Below are 21,830 nucleotides of genomic sequence, written 5' to 3' on the forward strand. Positions count from 1 at the left end.
GTGAAAAAGTTAGTGCAGAAGATTTGTAATTCAATTAATTTTTAATAATCGTCATTTTAATATTTTGCTAGTGACATTGGTTATAGTATTGTTTAGTATAATGAATACCATCTTTTTGTTATATATTTTCTAAAAACTTTCTAACATTTGTGCTCTCATTTTATATACATCCATTATTTGTATTATATGTTTAATTGCTTATTTGTTAATGAGTGGGAATGTTCTAATAATTGTTATTGAAATTATTTTTAGGTATGTCTGGTATTACTGGCATTTATATAGAGAAGGAAGAAGGCCATGCATGGATTATATCCACTGTGAAAATGGAAAACGAATATATGGAGTTCCCATTGGCATAGGTTCAGGAACAATTGGTAAATATGAGAGTTTGAATTAAAGTTCTGCATGTGTAATGAATATTACGACATTTTATCAATTTGATGTCTGATTAATATTATTCTTTGAACAATACTTTATTTCGAGCTATTTGGTAAAGAAATATCATTATAATTATATGTATATAATATTATATGTATTATTATTATATATAAATAAATATCTAAATAAATATCTAAATATCTATTGATATCATTGATGACTATTCATTTGATGAACTTATAGCTTCAATTAATTTTTTGTGCATAATTACAGGTCGGGGCTTTCGAGGTGAATTTTGTAGATTTCAATTAAGACCTGGAAAATATGAATATAACACTGTAATTGCTAATCAGTTCATAATAAATATAAAAGATGCAAATAAAAAAACAATATTTCAGAGTGTTTTGTCTACATATGAGTAAGTATGCATCGTTAAAGATTAATTATAATATTATTGATTCAGTATTTATGGAATATTTCAAACATGGTATAAAAATTAAGTTAATTGAAAATTAAATTACTCTAAGAATGTGATACAATAAATTCATGTGAATATTCACACTCTGAGGAGATAATACCAGTAGCATAATAAATAAATTGTTCAGCCTCAATTTAAATGATAATTATGAAATTATTTGTTACTTTAAGTTTATTAAATTTTGTAGGAAACCAAGTAAACCTTTAGAGTGTTGGCAGTGGGAATTAAATCCTGATAAATGTAGTTATACAGGGCTGTATCCTAGATCCTGGACAGAATATGATTTGTCTGAATATGGTATAAAACTAACATGTAGACAAGTATCACCAGTAATTCCACATGAATATAAAGTAAGTTATTATCATACTTCTATACTTATACTTATTGTTTTTAGCGTTACAACTAGTTTTTATTTATTCAATAATTTATACAAAACATATTTGAATTTGCTGTATGTATATATTTTCCAAAAATTCAAATATATTTTGTTATTGCAAATGCAGTATTATTCATTACATTTCAAATGCAATTGAATAATAATATTCAGCTAACTGATGAGTTAATTGATTTCTAAAATAAGAAAATTACCTCTAGGTTTGAAAAGCTGCATGATGCAGTGATAATTTATAACATTTTTTATTTTATGTATTTCTTTTATTTTGGTAATAAAATACAATTGATTTTATTTATACACAAAGAGTTTATAAAAAGCTATCACTTTGTTTTTATCTACTTCTACTTCATCTGGAGACCAGTGTAATGTATTTATATATATGTGGTCAAACAAGAATTGAAAATATATTTATTAATTCATCAGGACAGTTGCTTACCGTGTGCAGTATTCGTATGGTCTGTAGATAATATTTGTTCTGAAGAGAGAACTGTTAGTATTACTTTTAGTTTCAAAAATGGAACTGGAACTGCAAAACAAGACGCTGAAGGTAAATGTTATTACATTCTTTGTAGTAACTCAAAGACTATTTTATTTATTTTCTGATAATGAAATTTAGGTAATGCATCTTCATTTAAAGTTTCTAATGAAAATATAACCTCAGTATGCATTAGCCAAGCTATTGATAATATGATTTGTACTTACAATTTATCAACTAGAAATAACGTAAAAAATATACAAGTTTCTACATGTGACAAGTTTGACCCTTGCGGTAATGGTGGGAAGTTTTGGCAAGAGTTGTATGAAAATGGATGCTTTACACAAAGAATTGATGACGGCGCATTTAAAGGTTTGTTTGTAATTTTATGAAAGACATTACATGTAAAAGTGATAAAATTTCAATTAAGGTAAAGATGTTGGAGTAGCCATTTGCGCTCAGAGCAAAATTGCACCAAACAACTCTTGCGATTTTGAGTTTGCTCTTAGTTGGGATATGCCAAGCATTCATTTCATGGGAAAGAATTTATACAAACGGTATCAAACTTGAACTAATTGTAACTACTTGAATTTTATTCACATTATCTATGCTACAATTTGATTTTAGTTACTATACGAAATATTTCGAAGGTAAAAATGCAGGCATTTTAATTGTGTGAGCATGCATTAACAAATTATAAAATGTGGGAAGAGCAAATTTATAACTGGCAATCTCCTATACTGAATGACAGGTTAGTTTATTGATAACTGGGGTTATTGTAATTAGAAGTTGGTAACATAAATTTATTTATTATATTTTTTTATTTTCAAAATTTTTAATTTATTATGCAAAACTTTTTATTTCAAATTTTTTGAGATTGTCTGTTATTGCAGTGAATTGCCAGATTGGTATAAAGGATCACTATTCAATGAATTATATTATGTGAGCGATGGAGGCACTGTGCGTATTCTTCCCAAGGACAACGAATTTGATGAAAGCGATCCAAGGTATCTGATATTAACAGATAAATATTCCTAATAATGTAATACATATTAACATCATCAAGGCATTTGATATATGTAATAAATTTTATGAACATTGGTTTTTATTCACACACTTTAATTAGCATGCTGAGCTCTATATTATCTATTTCTCAATCTTTCTATGGTGTAAATTTTTGTCAACTAATTTGTAATTAATTTCTGATAATTAAAATTAGCATCGGCTCAATTACTGTATTATATTAGCATCATATAGCTTTTATATCTATATTCAAATATGATTAAATTTTTTAATGAATAACATATTTTGTTTTAATTTTAGATACATCTATGGACGTTTTGCTTATCTGGAAGGACACGAGTATCGAATGTATAATACCTATGATGTTCATTTTTATGCATCACAAGCACTTGCAATGCTGTGGCCTAAACTTGAGGTAAGTTATTTTTTGCAAATATTTTAAACTATTGTATGAGTTTATGAGCCTAATAACTCACATTTACAAAATTACTAAACACATGTCAAAGTCTTTTGTGTATCTCATTTAGTATGTAAAATACTAATTTTATAGAACAAACTTGCATTTTATTTTTATTGTGTTTAATTAAAATATCACAGAAAATATTACCTTTTCAACATAGAAATAGTATAATATTCATGAAAGCTTCTATCTTCATTATTCTTTTCTTCTTACTGTAGTTTTTATATTTTCTAATCAATTAGAATTAGAATGAGTCAATAAAATATAGTAAAATTTGAAAGCACTATTTATTTTACTTTTTCATAATAATTTGGGTTCACATGCTCTATCATAAGTTAATATAAATTATACACCATAATTTTTAGATATTTTTATGGTACTTTTTCCAAATCGAAATCCAAGTTAATAGTCATTAGATGTTGTACTTGAATCTGAAAACATTTTATGTTTATTTTTTTATTTATTTTATATACATACGCGTCTGAAATGAAAATTTTATAATCTATTTTTTGTCAACAGTAGATACAGTAAATAAAATAACTAATATTTAATAATTAATTAACCTCCGTCGGTCGGATATTTTTTCACTTTCGAACGGTCGGAAAGGTCTGGCTGGACCACAATTCATTTTACATGCATTTATATGGGATAAATGAGTTTTTGGTGTCTTATATATTAACGATTATTAGTAGTAAATATTTATAGTTTTGATTTTTTCTTTTTCTTACCGTCTTTTGCATGTGTTGAGCTTGCTTATAATAAAAATATTACATATTATATTATATAAAAAAATCAAGAAATATAAAAAAATCGTTGCTTTTTTGTTAATTTTTCTGTTTTATATCAATGGAAAACAATATTTATTCTTTTTCGGCGCCTTTGAAATGAATGTGAAATTCAAATGAAAACGAAATGAGGTGCGTCGCCTTTAAAATGAGCTGTAAAACTCAAAGTGAAAAATATAATTTCACTACAGGTTTGCCAAAAAAAAATTTCGAACGCAGTACGGGTAGAAAAATTGTTGATAATGTGCGCATTACTCATCCGATTTTCAGTGTTTGCGAATACCAATAAGTTTGGTAGGTTTTCAAGGAACTCTCGTTGTGAAAATACTAACATTCATGTTACAACACACAGCAAAGAATATATACAATGCAGTTTGAATAGAAAATACCACGAAAAAAGACAAAATACTGGCTTACATATATCAAAAAGCGTATATTTTATACAAAATGTATAGGTGGTCTAGTAGACAGACCTTTCCGACCGTTCGACGTATAAAAAAGTTAATATCCTTATAATTATCCTTCTATATATTTTTTGTCCTGATTTTTTCATTAAGTCAAGAAATTTCAAGTTCTATAAGTTTTTTTTTTTAAATTGAAGTCGAAAAAAGTCTGGCCAGACCACGCCGACCGACGGAGGGTTAATGATAAAGGGCAACAAAGAAAAAGTTCTCAAATTACATTTTAGATGTAAATTTTTTAGATGTTTTTCTAATTTTATATTTGAATAAATATTATTTCGTAATTTTAACCTCCACTATCCAAACTATAATCCTCAATCGAAGCGGACTCATCTGACGAATTTGGGTAGTTTATTCTGAAATCGTAAAGATAAGAATGTGTTGTAAAATGTATTTTACTTACGATCGATTTTCATTTAAATTCATTATCACTTACAATAAGTTTTCATTATCGTTAATCGACACATGCGTGCGCTCTGGTATTACTTCATTTGGGTTGTCCTCTGGTCCAATAAGGCCTGCGGCCCCGCCTGGGTCCAATCCAGGATGAGAAGTACTAACAAAAAGATAAAAATTATATATATAGGGTAGAGCGGGGCTCGAAGGTCCGCGGGTAAAAAACAAGTGAAGTTATGTATTTTTTAAAAACAATATTTGAAAGTAGAGAGAAAAAAATGTGTAACCAGCCAACACTTCGATTCTTACGACGCTGCTTTCTGAAGATAAATGGCAATGATAATCGGGAGATAAAATCCATAACAAAAGAACAAAAGTATTTTCTTTCGCTGTTAGTTTTTTTTTTTTGCTTTAAGCATACTCTTTAATTTGCGAGACTTTAAGGAGGCGCCCATTAATCACGTGAGGTTTTCAGGGGGAGGGGGGAATTTTGACAAAAAATCACGAAATATCACGCGGGTGAGGGAGGTGTATACAGTGTCCGGCACTCGAAGTGTAACCAATTGAAAAAGCCATAAATTTAGTTTGGGACCGTTCAAGTATTACGTAAGCACTATAGGGGGGCGGGGGGTTGTTGATTTGCTTATTTTGGGTTGACATGGGAGGCAGGAGAGTCTGGATGATGATTACGTCATATATAGTATTTTTATTTTTTTACATTAATTGCAAAATGTTTACGTAAGCATGAGGGAAGCATGAAAACAAATCGCATTTGGCCGAACGTGACTTCCGCCGTTTGCGGTTATAGCGGCCCAAACGATTTTCTGTGGAAGGTGCTGCCTCCTGGTGGCCAATCGATGACTCAAATTCTTGTCTGAACTGTCGGTCAAGTAAACCCTATCGTTTTGAGAATTTAAGAATTGCTCAACTGTAAAAATTTTTTCGTCGGAAGACACAATGTTCGGAAATTTACCACGTTCGGCCAAATGCGATTCGTTTTTGAACCGTCTAAAGGCCATAGTCAAAGCAAAAGGTGGGTCATATCGAGCAAAAGTGAATTGTTTTTAAATTTTATATTATTTTTACACATTTTGTACTTTGAATCGAGTAAAAGTAATTTTTCAAACTGAATTTATGGCTTTTTCAATTGGTTACACTTCGAGTGTCGGACCCTGTAGTAAGATATATCACCTAAACTTTGTTTTTTAACTATTTTTTTTTAAATCAAACATTTTCAAAAAAAAATTCATAAATTTAACAGTTTTTTCACGTAACTAAAAATACACGTGATGTTTGTTGGGGTAGGGGGGTAATTTTGAATATCCGCATGTATCAACAAGGTTGAGGGGGGGTCCGAAAATCCTCAAAAACTCGCTCACGTGATTAATGGACGCCCATTAATATAATTTTTAGGTATACGTTATTTAATTGTTTTATAAGATAATTGTTAATTTTAAGTTCATTTTGGGAAAAGGATCAGGTGACAAATTTTTGAGAAAACCGGAAAAAAGACATCTATACAATGATGAATGCTGCGAGTATTACTTAACATAGCCAGATTGTTGCTTGTTCGATTTATATTATTTGTTGTGATATAATTGATTTGGTTTTCACAATATAATTGCTCTAATTCTAAATAGACCTTTGTGCCCAGCAGTACCCTATATAAATAAATGTATATAGATTATTTTGTATGACTTGTTATGTTTATTTAGAAATTTTAAGTTTACAAATTTTTTATGGATAATTCAGCATTATTTATATATAATAGAGAACTAAAAAATATGTTTCCTATTTCCAGCTTGCAAATAATGTAAACTATTGATTTGCAATTGCACATAATTACTTTAAGTTTGTATTTGTTTTTAGTTTGTTTACTTTTTTATTAAAATTCTAAAAAGAAATGCATTTAATATATAGATTGTGCATTGTAATATTTAGATTTCTAGTGCTATGTGAATGCAAATTTTGCACCTTCGTCGATGTTTTCTCAACAATTTTACCGATTTCATAAACAAAAAGATATTTGATAAAACGTTACAATGTTTCCTGTTATTTAAACATAAAATTTTTTCAACTGCAAAATGCTGAAATTAGCTTTGAAAATACAAAAACCGCTCGAAACTATTTTTGAGTTATGTACTAATAAGTCTCTAATAAAGATAGACAGTTTTGTTAAAAGAATATAATGTTCTTTCATTTTTTGAAGATTGGTCATAATGCCTGCTTGAAATTAATCAACTAATTCTTTATTGATCAACTCGACTATATTCCATTATCGAAGAGTGCGCATAAATTTTACTAATAATTTAGAAGAAAGCTACCGGGTACGTATTTGAATCATAGATCTTATACTACATGGACTGCTAATCGAGCGCAAAATGAGTGCTACTGTCACTAGTTAAGTTAGTTAATTATCAATCACGTCACTTGCTGAACGAACGTTGCCGACAATCGCGGAACTTTCCCGCTTGATTAAATGTTTTATGTTTAGCAATTGTGATGACTGATAATTTTGTAAGAAATGATAATAATATTTAATAATATTTATCATAATAGTGAAGTTAATTCAAATATTAACTTTCCATAGGGTAAGTTATAGTAATCGCAAAAAAATCGAAAATGAGAAATTTTATATATCTTTACGTTTCAAAGGTTTTTGAACATTTTGGCATACCTTAGAAAAAATGGATGTATGTGTGTGTGCGGATACAAATTTTTGTCGACGATTTCGGGAACACCGATCAACCGATTTGAATAATTCGAAAAACATTCGATTTGCATTGATAAGGAGACATGCTGATTAGTTTTTAGTGAAGGCAGGTCTAGCCGTTCCGAACATAAGGGGCAAATTGTTCCAAAAACGGTAACTCAGTTTTTACCAGGACGGAGCGTTTGATTTTAATAATTCAAACAAGATTTTACTTGTATAAACAAGATGAAGAACTGATTAAATTTTTGGGAAGGTAGGTCAAGCGGTTATGGACTCTGAATAAAAATAAGTTAAAAAAATGCCATTTTTCGGTCAAAAATGTTTATTCGACATATGTATTTCAAATTATTAGATATTTTATAGAGATTTTAATAATGTGTACACATTTTGTGTAAATTTTTTTGTGTTCCGTACCAAGATTTTTAATTATGGTACGGGAAATTCTAGCAATTTGCCTTAAGGCACGATGCCATGTACCCCACTAGTTTCAATATTATAATGGCATGGCTTCTATGTTTAAGCACTATATACAACGGAAAACATATGAGGACTAGCAGTTCATTTAGTGTAATGTCTATGATTTCAATACGATAGAATTTAATTCGTGAGCAAAGCGTTAATGAAATTTTTTAAAAAATAGGTTATAACCTAATTATCATCTTAATAATGAAGGCAAGTAGTTGCACATACAATGATGCATAAACAGTGTGCGGTGGTTTTTCGTCCAATATGTCCATTTCCATTGAGCTTGTTTCCTCAACAACAACAGTGGGCACAGTTTCCAGATCTTTTCGTATATTCTGCCACTCTCTATATAAATGTGGTTGGAATCCTGTGTTTTCATGCCATGCATGTCTACAATGTTTTTCAATCCAAACCGCCTAAAATTTAAGAATAATAAAATTGCTTTAGTTATTACTAACTTGTAAATACTTGAAAATTCTGGTGATAAAATGAAAACTTTGAAAGAATTTGTCTGAAGTTTATCTCGTAAAATTGAGGATGTTTGCTACAAACAGCTAAACCAAAAATGGATAATGTACTGTCTCCATGTATACCATAATTGAAGTATACCATACTAAACAATTTGCCGATGTATACCATAAGAAACAATTTGTCTGAAGTTTATCTCGTAAAATTGAAGATGTTTGCAACAAAACAGCTAAACCAAAAATGGTAATGTACTGACTCCATGTATACCATAGTTTATATTAGTACGCTTTGTTTAAGATTTTTCAAAAAAATACTAATTAGTATCTAATTAGCACCTCTTTATCTGTGGGAACTCTTAATATCCTCTCAAATTTATCATCTTCTGGATCCAATAAGGATTTAGTTTTTGGATCGTAGAAACCTTCTTCATTATCATAACATCTAGGTGGAATTGTTCTTGTCGGTTGTCGATCTGTTTTTAGTGATCTTGTTCCTGGTTGTAAGCCATTCTGCATGCTTTTCCAAAACCTAAAAATATTTGAAATTATTTAATAGTTAATTAAATATATTTATGCAATAATTAATCTATAGCAATCAAAATCAATGAATTGTCAGGATTCTGAAGACTATGCAATTATATTGCTTCATTCACATGGTGATACCATGGTTACTTGATTACATCAATAATTGATTGAAGTTAATTAGTGCGTTAATTATGTTAAATAATTTGCTATACTATAACAGAAATTGAGATTGTAGCAGGCTGATATTCTGTGCGCATATACACAAATTTTTGGTACAAATTTTCCAATGTTAATTTAATCAATATTCAATAAATCCATTGAAGGGTTATTGAAACTCGAACTAAAGTTTTGCAAAAAGATATAAATGGAATATCCATTCACCAGATTTTTCATGAGTTATTAGACTAATAATTTTACAAACTGAGTCAAATCATTTTAACGACAAGTAAACACCTTCTATCCTCTTTAGTACAATATTTCCAATCTTCTGCCTGAAATTCCAGACCATCAGGAAATACAAATTTACTTGATATCATCTTTCCCTTCTGCCATACTCCCACAACTTTGCTTCCATCTGGATATTTTAGAACCCCTTTTCCATGAAACATACCTAGTTCCACAGTGTAATTTATTAGAAATATCTGAATTATTCATTTAATATTACTTAAAAACAGCGGTAATATATATTTTAAGCCATGACATGCAAGTTTATATATGTTGCACGAGTTATTTAAGAAAATATGAATGTAACTTTATTATGAATAAGATTTGTTGTTTTAAAACATTAGTATAATACCTATTAGTTATATATTGAAGGGCTGTTTATAATTAGGATAAATTAAGCAGGTACGAACCATCATCCATATCGCCTTCGTACACTACACAATGGGGCATTTCGTAAACACCTTTTCCGGACATTCCCAAAGAGTTCCATTCTCCAGTATATCTGTCACAAAAGATAATTTTCATTAAAAATAAAACAAATTCTCAATTGCCTAATAATTTATATCGAAAAGCTAAGGTTAATATTAGACCAGTTTTCTTCTTCAATTAATGAAATTATTGATTAATGACCAACAATGTGGTAGGGCGGGGCACATAGGTACAATTTGACTTTTTGCATTTATACTCTAAAAACCAAACCAACTACATCGAAATAAACAACACATATCAAATAAACACTATCTGACTATGTTCAGTGAAACTCCCAGCTTATTCACCATTGTAGAAATGTGTTTTTTGCTGTTTTTAAAAATATTGTCACCTTGTGTTTGCGGGGTAAAATGGGACAGCCAGAAGGCAAACAGGTCTAATGATTATTAAATATTAAAGGAATTTTACGAACTAATAACTATATTATATACCAATATAAAATATTAATTTCCTTGGTATATTTTCTACAAAGATAACACTTGATTTGGTATTTCGTCAAAAATAATCATCAACAGAGTTGGAATAACTATTTATATAATTTATCTCTTATGAACTTGCTGTTTTTAACTTAATTTGAATTACTATTTTTTATTGGTTACACCTTGCCAAGGTATAGGTTGAGTTGGTCTTTTTTACCTCACCCACATGTAAGCTTTTACTATATAAAAACTATTAAATCAAATCAATATCATGGACCTAAAATTATATTAAGTTCTCGTAAACTGAGCAACAGTGCACACAACCAAAAAACTAACAAAGAAAGAAAACACTTTTGTTATGAATTTTCAAACATTGCTATTTTTCTTCCGATAGCGACTTTGTATGTATCAAGATCGAGGCTAGTTTAATGTCTTTTCCCTCTACTTTCAAATATTGTTGTTAAAAAAATCCTAACTTTACTTATTTTGGAGGTATCTGTGGTGGACATTTTACCCGCGGACCTTTAACCCCGCTCTACCCTAATAATAATAAAAATCAATAAAGGATTCAAGCTTTTGTCTAAATCTACTATTTTTTATGAAATCTAAGGCTATACGAATTATTCTTTTGAAATTCTCAATTCACTAAAAATTTTATACGTTAAAACATCTACAAACTTGCTGTTAGTCCAAAATGTCCTTGGAGGTCTTAAGCTTGGAGATTCATCTACAACTGGCTGTGTTATTCCAATTTTGTCTTCGGCTTCAGTACCTAAATATGAAAATGAATAAAGTATAAATTGATAACAATCACATTGAAAATGTTTAAACTCATTTAGTGACTTACCTTTTGTATAACCTATGAAGCGACTAACAGCATAAAATAATTGTTGCATTCGAGCTGCACCTGTTAATATAGTAGAATCGTGAAAGTTTATTTTTTTAATTAATATTATAGTTATGTTTATTATTACTAAATTATTGCTATCGATTTTAAACAAAAGTCTATCATTTTAAAAGTATTACTTTTTCGTCCTTCCACAGGCTTTCCTCCTTTATTAATTTTAATGATGGGTCGATTAGGTACATTTTGCTCATTGTGTTCCGACATAATGTACTAGATTTTATTAAATTTCATACTAGTTACACGTATTTTCATTTCGTTTAATACTATTATAAATTTTAACGTTATACCCGTTTTTTTCAAGTTTTTAAAATTTTTCCTTCTTGTTCAATTTCTATTTTATTTAATTCTGTGGTTTTTTCATTCTATTATGATAATATTAAAGCAATTGTGTTTACACTTGTTGATAATTCATTAAAAACTCAATTTTTGTTACATTTATTTACTTTATGTAAATCGTCGATTTAAAAAAAATAACATATGAATGCTTTGCAAGTTTCTAGATTACTCCATGTTTGACATTTTTGTACTGTTTGTACATGATTATGTAAAAATACACATTGAAGTTGAAAATACTCGTTATTCGCATATGGAAAATATTTTTTTTTAATTTAGTTAATTAATTAAAATTAATTATTTGCATATGGAAGATTAATGTGATTTATTATTGGATTTTATGCATAGTGCTATGGGTTTATTTGTTAAATTATCTAGTGGATCGAATCATGAGATCATTACACCTTGATAGCCAGAATTACCGCACCTATGAATGTGGTGAATGTGTAAAATATTTTATTACTGATCAATACTGCAAAAATAAAAGTTCTATATCAGAATCAACTCTTCCCGATATCTACTAAAAAACTATCAAATAAAAAAATTCTAAAACTATAACTAAGTAAATATTTACAATATTTTTAGGATAATTGTTGAAATGTGGCTGATTCAATTTTGCTATGCTTAATCAATGAAATTAAAATAAAATTCTCAACAGTTTACTTTATAAAATGTTTTATGAGATTTTTTAATTATTTGTACAGCAGTTCTATGAGCAGTGACAACAACGCAACGATTGTCCTATTTTTTGCGACGAAATTTTTACATACTTTTAATTATGATACGTTGCACCATTTTTTTTTTTTTTTTTTTTTTTTAATTTTTATTTTCAATAGCAATCAGAATACATGACTATTCTATGAGCTATTTGGCTTATGTCATTCACTCACACACATACACACATACTTGCAAACACACATATAAATTTATCGGATCAATATTACAATCATATTTAGAGAATCACTTCAATAAATGATTCAATTATTCTGTTCATATTATCTAAGGTTCCTCCATATTATCTTCGGGCAGCTTCTTCTTCAGTCTTCTTGAAGTTGATGTCTCAAGAAGCTGAGAGACTATATTGTTTGAATGATGTTGTAGTTTTTGAAAATGTTTTATACTGTTGATTTGTATTATTTTGTTTATAAATCAATATGAAGATCGTCGTGTAAAGTTTTGTTACTAACAAACCACGGAGCATCAGTAATCTGCCTCAACATTTTCGATTGGGCACGTTGCATTAACGCTATGTTGGATTTGCTTGCACAGCTCCACAATTCAATGCCATAAGTCCATATGGGTTTTATTATTGCCTTGTAAATTAGAAGTTCATTGTCAATCGACAAAATTGACTTGCGTCCCAGTAGCCAGTATAGTTCAGCGGTTCTAATTTTCATAGTCTTTAATTTGGCGCGAATATGGTCCTTCCACGTGAGCCTGCGATCTAAATGCATACCTAAGTATTTGACGCATTCGGTGCTTGGAATTGCTTGGCCATAAAAATGTACTCCTGGGCATGTTGTCTTGTTCAGTGTAAATGTTATATGATTAGACTTGCTTTCATTTATTTTTATTCTCCATTTTTTTGTCCAATCCTCTATAACATTTAGATGCCTTTGTAAAATTAGCGTAGCCTTAGATGCATCAGCATGTGTCGAAAGAATTGCTATGTCGTCAGCAAATGTAGCTGTTGTGGTTGATTGTAAAGTTGGAAAATCACTAGTGAATAGGATATATAAAAATGGCGCCAAAACACTGCCTTGTGGAACTCCTGCCTCAATCTGATGAGATATTGAAGTTTCAGTGTTGACCCGTACTTTGAATTTTCTATTGGCGAGATAGATTCTAGAATATTATAATAACCACATGGAAGTAGCGATCTAATCTTCGATAAAAGTCCCTTGTGCCACACCTTATCGAAAGCCTGGCTCACATCTAGAAAGACTGCAGAACAGAATTGTTGGCCTCGAAGGTATTGTTGATGACTCTTACGATTCTGTGGCACTGTTGAATTGTAGAGTGTTGACTCCGAAAGCCAAATTGATGTTCTGGAAATATATTCGCGCTAGTTAAGATATGTTGAAGCAGGAGTTTTTCGAGCACTTTTGAAACAATTGGTAGAAGGCTGATTGGTCTATATGAGGTAACCATATTAGGATCTTTTCCGCTTTTATGGACCATTTTTACTACAGATGTTTTGTAGAGAGTTGGCCAATAATTTAATCTAATTATTGAGTTGAATATATACGTTAGAAGGATGAATCCCTTCTTTGGCAGTTCTTTCAACATTTTTGCCGTCACTAAATCGCATCCTGGAGATTTATTATTTTTCAGTTTACTTACCTCTTCAATTATAATCTTTAATGAAAAGAACTTTATGCTATTCATTGAGTTGTGAGAAGGAATCATATTTGAGCTAAGGCCCGCTGCGTTAGAGTAATCTGGGTTTGGTTTGAAAACTGTACTTAAATAATGAGCAAATAAATTAGCTTTTTCTGCATTACTCCTAGCCCAAGATAGATGATTGCTGTCATCCCATCTAACAGGCGGATTTTGAATACGTGGTTTTAATTTGTTTTTAATTGGTTTCCAGATTGAGTTATCAAATCTATTTAGGTTTGATACGTAATTGTTGAAGTTTTGGTTAGAAATTTCTTTCAATCTGGATTTTAGTTTATTGCTTAAGTTATTGTATGTGTTCTTATCCGATGGAAAGTGAGTTGACTGCCATTTGCGTCTTGCTTTCCTTTTCTCTGAGATTAAATTTTTAATTTCAAAAGATAGAGGTTGCACCAATGACGCGAAATATATCATATTCAAAGACAACGCAACGGTTGTCCTATTTTTTGCGACGAAATTTTTACATACTTTTAATTGTGATACAATCCGAACTATATTTGCAAGTTACTACCATGACTTCTGCTTGATATCATGTTGTGCGAGCGCGGGAAGGTAGACAAGAACTATAGTGGGAGATAGTAAAGAAAAAAAATTTCTCCTACCCAATTTTAGAATATTTTTGACAAAGAAAAGGATATATGGTGCACTATACAATTATATGCAAGCAAATAAAATAAAAGTGATGTAAAGATTAATTATAAAATGTATGATGACTAATGTACGTGTATACGCTAAGTCAACAAATGAACAATAAAAAAAAAATGTTTTCCATTTTACTGAGAGAATATTTCGTAACACATTATTAAGTTTCTCGATTATTATTTTGAAATTCTAAAACTTTAGAAAATATGAATATGCAATTTTTTTCTATTATTTGATAAAATTTTATGTATAATTGTTATAACTTATTATAGGTGAAGTTATTTGCAAATCTCAAACTTCTGGCAATGTGCATCTGGGAACAATAGTCTTTCCAAAATCTGTACCTCTAATTATGTTTTTAGATGGTGCTCCAAACGGAATTCATTGCTAGTATTGACTTGGAAATAAAAGACGAAGTAAAATATTTATACGATGGACTGAAAGGGGAACGCAAAATCAAATGTTCTGTTCCTCATGATCTTGGAGACCCATGTGAGCTTTTAATATTCGAATATTTAAGTTTAACCAAATATTGATTTGTTGAAATAGGTTTACAATCGCATTTAATTTTTTCGCCTTTGTTAGGGGAAGAGCCATTTGTTTTAGTTAATACATATCCAATTCATGATGTATCAGAGTGGAGGGACCTTAATGTGAAATTAGTACTACAGTTGTATCGAGACTATCGCATGAAAAACTTTAATAAGGGAACTTCGCAGGAAGAAACGTATGATGACAAGTACGCATATTTCTAAAATTATACGAATATATTTATAATTTTAAATAGTCTATGCCATTCCAAAACCTGAATGGATAGGAATCTTGTTATAATTGAGTGCAGTTTTATTTGAACAAATAATCTGTTTTATGAAAATATCTTTTTTTGTTTTTGCTAGATGGTTGATTGAAATATACCACGAAAGCAAAAAATTGATTGAGAAGTGTTTGAAATGGGATACCGATGACGATGGATTGATAGAAAATAGTGATAGTCCTGATCAAACGTATGACACATGGGTTATGAAAGGACCCAGGTTAGTTTATTATTACAGTCATAGCAATCTAAAAGAATAGTTGACGATGAATGCATTTGATCGATTTATGTTAATGTTTAATAGTCAACTATTTTATTTGTTTCTTTGAGGTATATGGAGATTTTCAATTATTTAATAACAATTTTTCATAATATAATTATTATTTTTTATACTAAAATCATTTTATATTTATAGTGCCTATTGTGCTGGGTTATGGCTGGCGGCCTTGCATTGCGTTGTGGATATGGCCCACAATTTAAACTATAAAGATGATTTTGATAGATATAAATCTATTTTGGATAAAGGGAAAAAATCGTTTGATGAAAAACTTTGGAATGGAAAGTATTACAGATTTGACACCTCAGGACGGAATAATACAATAATGTCGGATCAACTATGCGGACATTGGTATATGAAGCTTTGTGGATTTGACTATGAGGTATTTATAAAAACTGTATATATTGTTTGATTATTTAATTACAAAACTTTAAAAGTTTCGGTAGGTTTGAAATTGAATATTTTATTGAAATGAAGTAATTGCTGATTAATAAATTCTATAATATTCGTTCACACAGTGGATTATGTTAAACAACGCCTAAATAAATATTGTATTTGCAACATCACTCATCATGTAATTGTGTTTGAATAACTTCATGTAATTAAAATTAACGTACATTCATTGACTGCTTGTATTTTTTTTACTTTTTTGCTGGCGATATAATCTCATTCTTTGAACAGCTGTAATATGTGTCTTGCATATAAAATATTTTTTCATTTTAATAACTTCAGAGATTAATAGAAACTACGAATGATTGAAATAATTTCTAATCAATAAACTTACGTTTAGTATACGGCACAAATGTTTAATTTGTTTTATTATTTTCAAGGAACAGTGTAAAATATTCTTCTGATTCAGGCATTTTTCAAGATTTGTACTACGATGTAACTTTAAAATGTTTATCTATGTCGATTTTCTTGTTGATATTGGTACGCATACAACGACAGATCTCTATTCACATACACGACTGCTAATCACAATCGACCCGTATTGAAATGATTTCATCGAGAGCGAATGACGTACAGTTCGGGCGTAATGCAACTTCCGTTGCATTTGTACGGATTTACACCCTAGTCGCGCCTAAAGAAGTTTTACTTTAATCATATTTTTTATATCCATGACGCATGTTCATTTGCTTCATAAATATATGAAGAACGCATTTCCAGATGCTTTTTTTACTGAAGTATTATTGTAAATACTTTGGGTAAGTTAAATTCTAATACGAATCTTGTAGTCTGTGGCAAACTCCAACTAGAAGTACAATGTAAGATTATTCATCCCATGTGAAGTCGTTGCGCCCAAGGGGCCATTTTTTTAAATATATTTTTTAAATGAAATTGGATATTACTCCAGGACGGGTCCATTGTTGTTGTCACCAAATACACACACATATATAAATAAATATATATTTTGCAGGTTTTTCCAAAAGATAGAGTAAAAAATGCCTTGAAGACCATATTCCACAACAATGTAATGTCATTTCGTGATGGAAGCATAGGCGCCGTCAATGGGTTTATTCCAGCTGATGCTATTGATGACCAGGATGGTAATGATAGTGTAAATAAAAATATAGATTCGGATGCAATTTCTCGTAAGGGTTGTGCTGACCCAACAACAATTCAATCTGAAGAAATATGGACTGGTGTTACGTACGCCCTTGCTTCTACTATGATCTTCGAGGTAATGCTTATCAGTTTTTTGAAGCTTTTGAACAGCGAATATTTCTGTTAAGAATTTATTGACTAAAGATAATGTTGTTCCGTTTTTTTAAGAAAATTCAAATCGCAGTAGCTTTGCCACTTTAAGTTTGAAATAAAAAACATTTTCAAAATAATATCAATAGCTACATGGTACTTTGTGCATGATTTTTATTTATGAGACAGAAACACTTGATTAATTTTTCCCGCTTTTATTCTTTGCAGGGCATGATTGAAGAAGCATTCAAAACCGCTGAAGGTTTGAGTAAATCATTATTCGAAATGGGCATGAACTTTGAAACACCTGAAGCTTTATATGCTGAAAAACATTATCGTGCTATTGGATACATGAGACCGCTCAGTATTTGGTCCATGCAATTTGCCTGGGAACAAAGAAAAGACAAAAGGAAATGAAGACACATATAAGTATTATTTGAATTTGTGATAATTTATTTTAAGTTGTATTTTTAATAATAAAGATTTATTATATAATATAAGATTGATGATATAGTAATGTGAGATATTAGCGATCGTGGTACAACGGTGTTTTTAGTGAAGTATCGAACTTTCTGAATTGCAATCAACGTTAGTTACTGTGCTAACAATTTTGTGTGATATATTTTTTATACATTGTTTCTATTATACATAACGAATCGATATACAATTTACAAAAACAGTTTATTTGGAAAACATGTAGAATTGATGGTATTGATATTATTTTTCCGAAGTTTGTTTTTGCCAGAAAATCATTTGCTAATTTTATGTTTGGTGATGTTCCAAGTCATTCTAAATCGTTTAAAATTATAATTGGAAATAGTATTTTAATTGGGAAACAACTGCATCGATTTCAAATATTTAAAAGCCATTTGATAAGGAATCACGATGATTAACTTGAGGAACAATCAGCCGAGCTAATTGGTATTGGTAATTATAAAATAAATTCAAAATTTTGCGGCAACGTTTTTGCCAAATATCCAGAACTGATTTTGAAAATTCAAAACCAGTTCTAAAGATATTATTTGAAAATTGATTAGTTTTTAATAAAAAGCTAAATGTTTTAATTTTTCAAAAAAAAACAGTTGATAATTTTATCGTCACGATATCGAAAGTTGCTAAATCTCAAATCTACTGATTATGTCGATTATTTACACATATCGGGAAGTTTTGCCTTGAAGCAAAACGCTATACTTATACCTAGATTTTTTGGATGGTGACTATTTAATTCCTAAATTCGATAGTTTAATTTGAATTAACTCACCTAAGAGACATCGTGTGAGTGATTAAATAACATTTTTGTTATGTGCATAATGCACGCATTTGTAGATTTTTAAGGGGGTTGTTCTTTTTTTATTTTTCTTTGTTTTGGTTTTGAGATTTTTTGATATTATGAAAGATAAAAACCTTAGAATCATTTCAAAAAAAAAATCATCTCAATATCTATTTTTTTGACGAAGTTATAGATATATATCTCTCTATATGTATGATCCTCTGAAAGCGTTTTTTTATCGCTCCGCGAGCTATTGTATGCCAGATTCCTCTTTTTCATTATAATACCTCATGCACATGACCTTTTTAATGTGTCAGCATCTTTGAACACCATGGTGTATTTCGTACATTAAATTTAATGGTGTATTTAGTACATTATATTCAAACTTTAAATACGTTTTTCTCAAATTGACTTTTTTCAATGCGGTGCCACAAATTAAACAAAAACTACAAGTCGGATCGACTTGCATTTTTTTTTTAATTTGTTTACCACTGCAATACCGAGTCCCCCTACCTCAAACAACTTGATAACATTACGCAAAAAAATTTTGCGAAGGTTCTCGTCCCAAAAAAAGGCCTTCTTTGACACTTTTTTTTAAAATAGCTGCCATTTTTTTCCTTCTTGCTTTTTTTCTTTCATTTTGGTAGGGGGACTGGAAACAAACTTCTTCTTCAACGTAATTTCTTTTTTTTTTGTTTCGGGCGATGCGCAACGGATTTATCTGTGGCACCGCAAAAGAGATCGATTTTGCAAGACCGACTTTGGCGCCCCCTGGTTAAAAAACGACGGCGCAAAAAAAAAGAAGAAAATCACGTAATATTCTATGATTTTGTAATTTTTGTTTAAAAAAAACCGCATGTCTCTATGATAAATACATTTCGAGAAAAAACAAAAACAAATATCTTGCATTTTTTGTAACGAAAAAAGAACAACCCCCTTAAGTAAAATTTTTGGTGTTGGCAATTTGTTGTTGTGATCTATGTTATGGGATAATATTTTGATAATACTTGCATATATACTATTAGCTTATTTTAAGATATTTTTAGGATTACACTAGTATTTGATACATGCATTATTTGTAATAAAGTATTTTACCATAAAATCATACGATTTTAATAATATTGATTTATTTATCTCAAAATTTAGGAGAGCGCATTATTTTTTCGTTTTCTTACAGCCCTTATTGTGACGATAGGACTATATGGTGACTAATTATATATAAAACGACTAAACCAATTGAAACAAGTTTTAAAAAAATGAAAATTTGGGAGTTATTGCAAAGTTTGTATCCAAACTTATGATTTTTAATACTATTTTTTATTTTCATTATTTTGTTATAAAATTATTTGTTTAGACGATATGATTTGTTTTAAGCTATATCTTTGCACGTTATTTGAATGTACGATGGATCAATTTTAACTATTACAATTATTCTGGATTTTGTGAGCGTATAAGCTGAAATATAAGTATAAGTCTCTCAAAGTACAAGTAATTTTTTTGATAATAATTCGTGGTCGCAATGCTTTATGACTTAACGTCTTTGTTTTCTTGGTTAATATAATTAATATTGGTAATAAGAGAGTTTATTACTTGCAAATTTATAATAGACTAAAGAAAGTTATATGATACTTGGTGAGAAAATTATACAACTTCTTTACTGGCGAGTTCTGAAAAAAATGAGCCAAACTAATTCTACTAAAGTTGTTTGTAATGTTCATCAACGTATAAAGTAAAATTTTGCATAATGTTTATTAACTTACCGTAGGGTAAGTTATAGTAAATGCAAAAAATCTAAAATAATAATTTTTATATATCTTTACCTTTCAAAGGTTTCTGAATATTTATTTTGGCATACCTTAGAAAAAATGGATGTATGTGTGTGTGTGCGGATACAAATTTTCGTCGACGATTTCGGGAACACCGATCAACCGATTTGAATAATTTAAAAAACATTTGATTCGTATTGATAATGAGACGTGTTGATTAGTTTGTGGCGAATGCAGATCTAGCCGTTCCGAAGATACGGGGCAAAAAGTGCCAAAAAGGGTAACTCAGTTTTTAAAAGAACGGAGCGTCCGATTTTAATAATTCAAAAAACATTTTTTTTTGTATTGACAAGATGAAGAACTGATTAAATTTTTAGGAAGGCAGGTCCAGCGTTTATGGACTCTCAATGAAAATAAGTTAAAAAAATTACATTTGGCAGTCTAAAATGTTTATTGGACATATGTACATTAAATTATCAGATATTTTATAGAGATTTTAATAATGTGTACACATTTTGTGTAAAATTTTTTGGGTTCCGTACCGAGATTTTTATTTACGGTACGGGAAGTTCCAGCAATTTGCCTTAGGGCACGATGCCATGCACCCCACTTGAAAGAATTGGTTACATTGAGGGAATCAAATGTGTATTTAAAACAGGGTCGGAAAAAAATCTTGAAAAAGTATATCTAGTGATAAAGAAATATGGACAAAAATTATTCAATTATATTTGATTGACTATTGCTTTTAGCAAAGTGTAATTCCTAGACAATATTAGAATATAATATATTCATAATAAGTGTAATTTTTCATGAGATTTTATTTATCAAACGTCATTTTTGTAGTATGAAAATATCATTTTATGTATTATTGTTTTATTATGTTGAGCATGCAAAAATCTATATAAACATTTAAACAGTTTTCTAATGCTTATATCAAAAGAAATTGCAATTGCAAGTATAGGTTTGAAATTTATTTCTGTCAATTGTATGTCAAAGTTCACGCAGTTCAATTGTTATATTTTCTATTCATTGACATTTCATGATTTAAAAATATTATGACTCATTTTTTGCATTTTTCGTAGTACGATAGGAAATATTTATCAACCTATGACATTCTCCGCTAGACATGAAATTAACTTATTGAAATCGAATTAAAATGGAACTAAAAACGAACAATTTCAAAAAGTCTTTGTAATCTCTTGTATTCTGCGTATATTTAGAATATGCATCCGTTGAAAAGCAGTTTAGAAATTACTACACTAAAAGATTCTGATAATATTTCTATCAAAAGCGGCAAAAGTTTAACAGGGTCTGTGAAAACTGTGAAAAGTATAAAAAGTGCGAAAACAGAAAA

At 29.6% G+C, this 21,830-nt stretch overlaps 1 protein-coding gene across 1 annotated transcript in view; it reads left to right on the forward strand.

The window, feature by feature from the left end:
- LOC113388070 (non-lysosomal glucosylceramidase-like) overlaps window positions 1-17,857 on the forward strand; it is a 19,587-nt gene extending 1,730 nt beyond the window's left edge. The window contains 16 exon segments of the mRNA XM_026625480.1: window positions 214-374; window positions 652-796; window positions 1,044-1,206; window positions 1,674-1,797; window positions 1,867-2,097; window positions 2,156-2,282; window positions 2,353-2,398; window positions 2,400-2,476; window positions 2,619-2,732; window positions 3,049-3,163; window positions 15,017-15,146; window positions 15,240-15,393; window positions 15,551-15,688; window positions 15,884-16,127; window positions 17,163-17,426; window positions 17,669-17,857. Coding sequence (XP_026481265.1) covers window positions 214-374; window positions 652-796; window positions 1,044-1,206; window positions 1,674-1,797; window positions 1,867-2,097; window positions 2,156-2,282; window positions 2,353-2,398; window positions 2,400-2,476; window positions 2,619-2,732; window positions 3,049-3,163; window positions 15,017-15,146; window positions 15,240-15,393; window positions 15,551-15,688; window positions 15,884-16,127; window positions 17,163-17,426; window positions 17,669-17,857 — 2,422 coding nt within the window.
- The last annotated feature ends 3,973 nt before the right edge of the window (window positions 17,858-21,830 follow it).

This window comes from Ctenocephalides felis, unplaced genomic scaffold (genome assembly GCF_003426905.1).
Source record: "Ctenocephalides felis isolate EL2017-DRISC unplaced genomic scaffold, ASM342690v1 CF-g0.4_SCAFFOLD_03572, whole genome shotgun sequence".
NCBI lineage: Eukaryota > Metazoa > Arthropoda > Insecta > Siphonaptera > Pulicidae > Ctenocephalides > Ctenocephalides felis.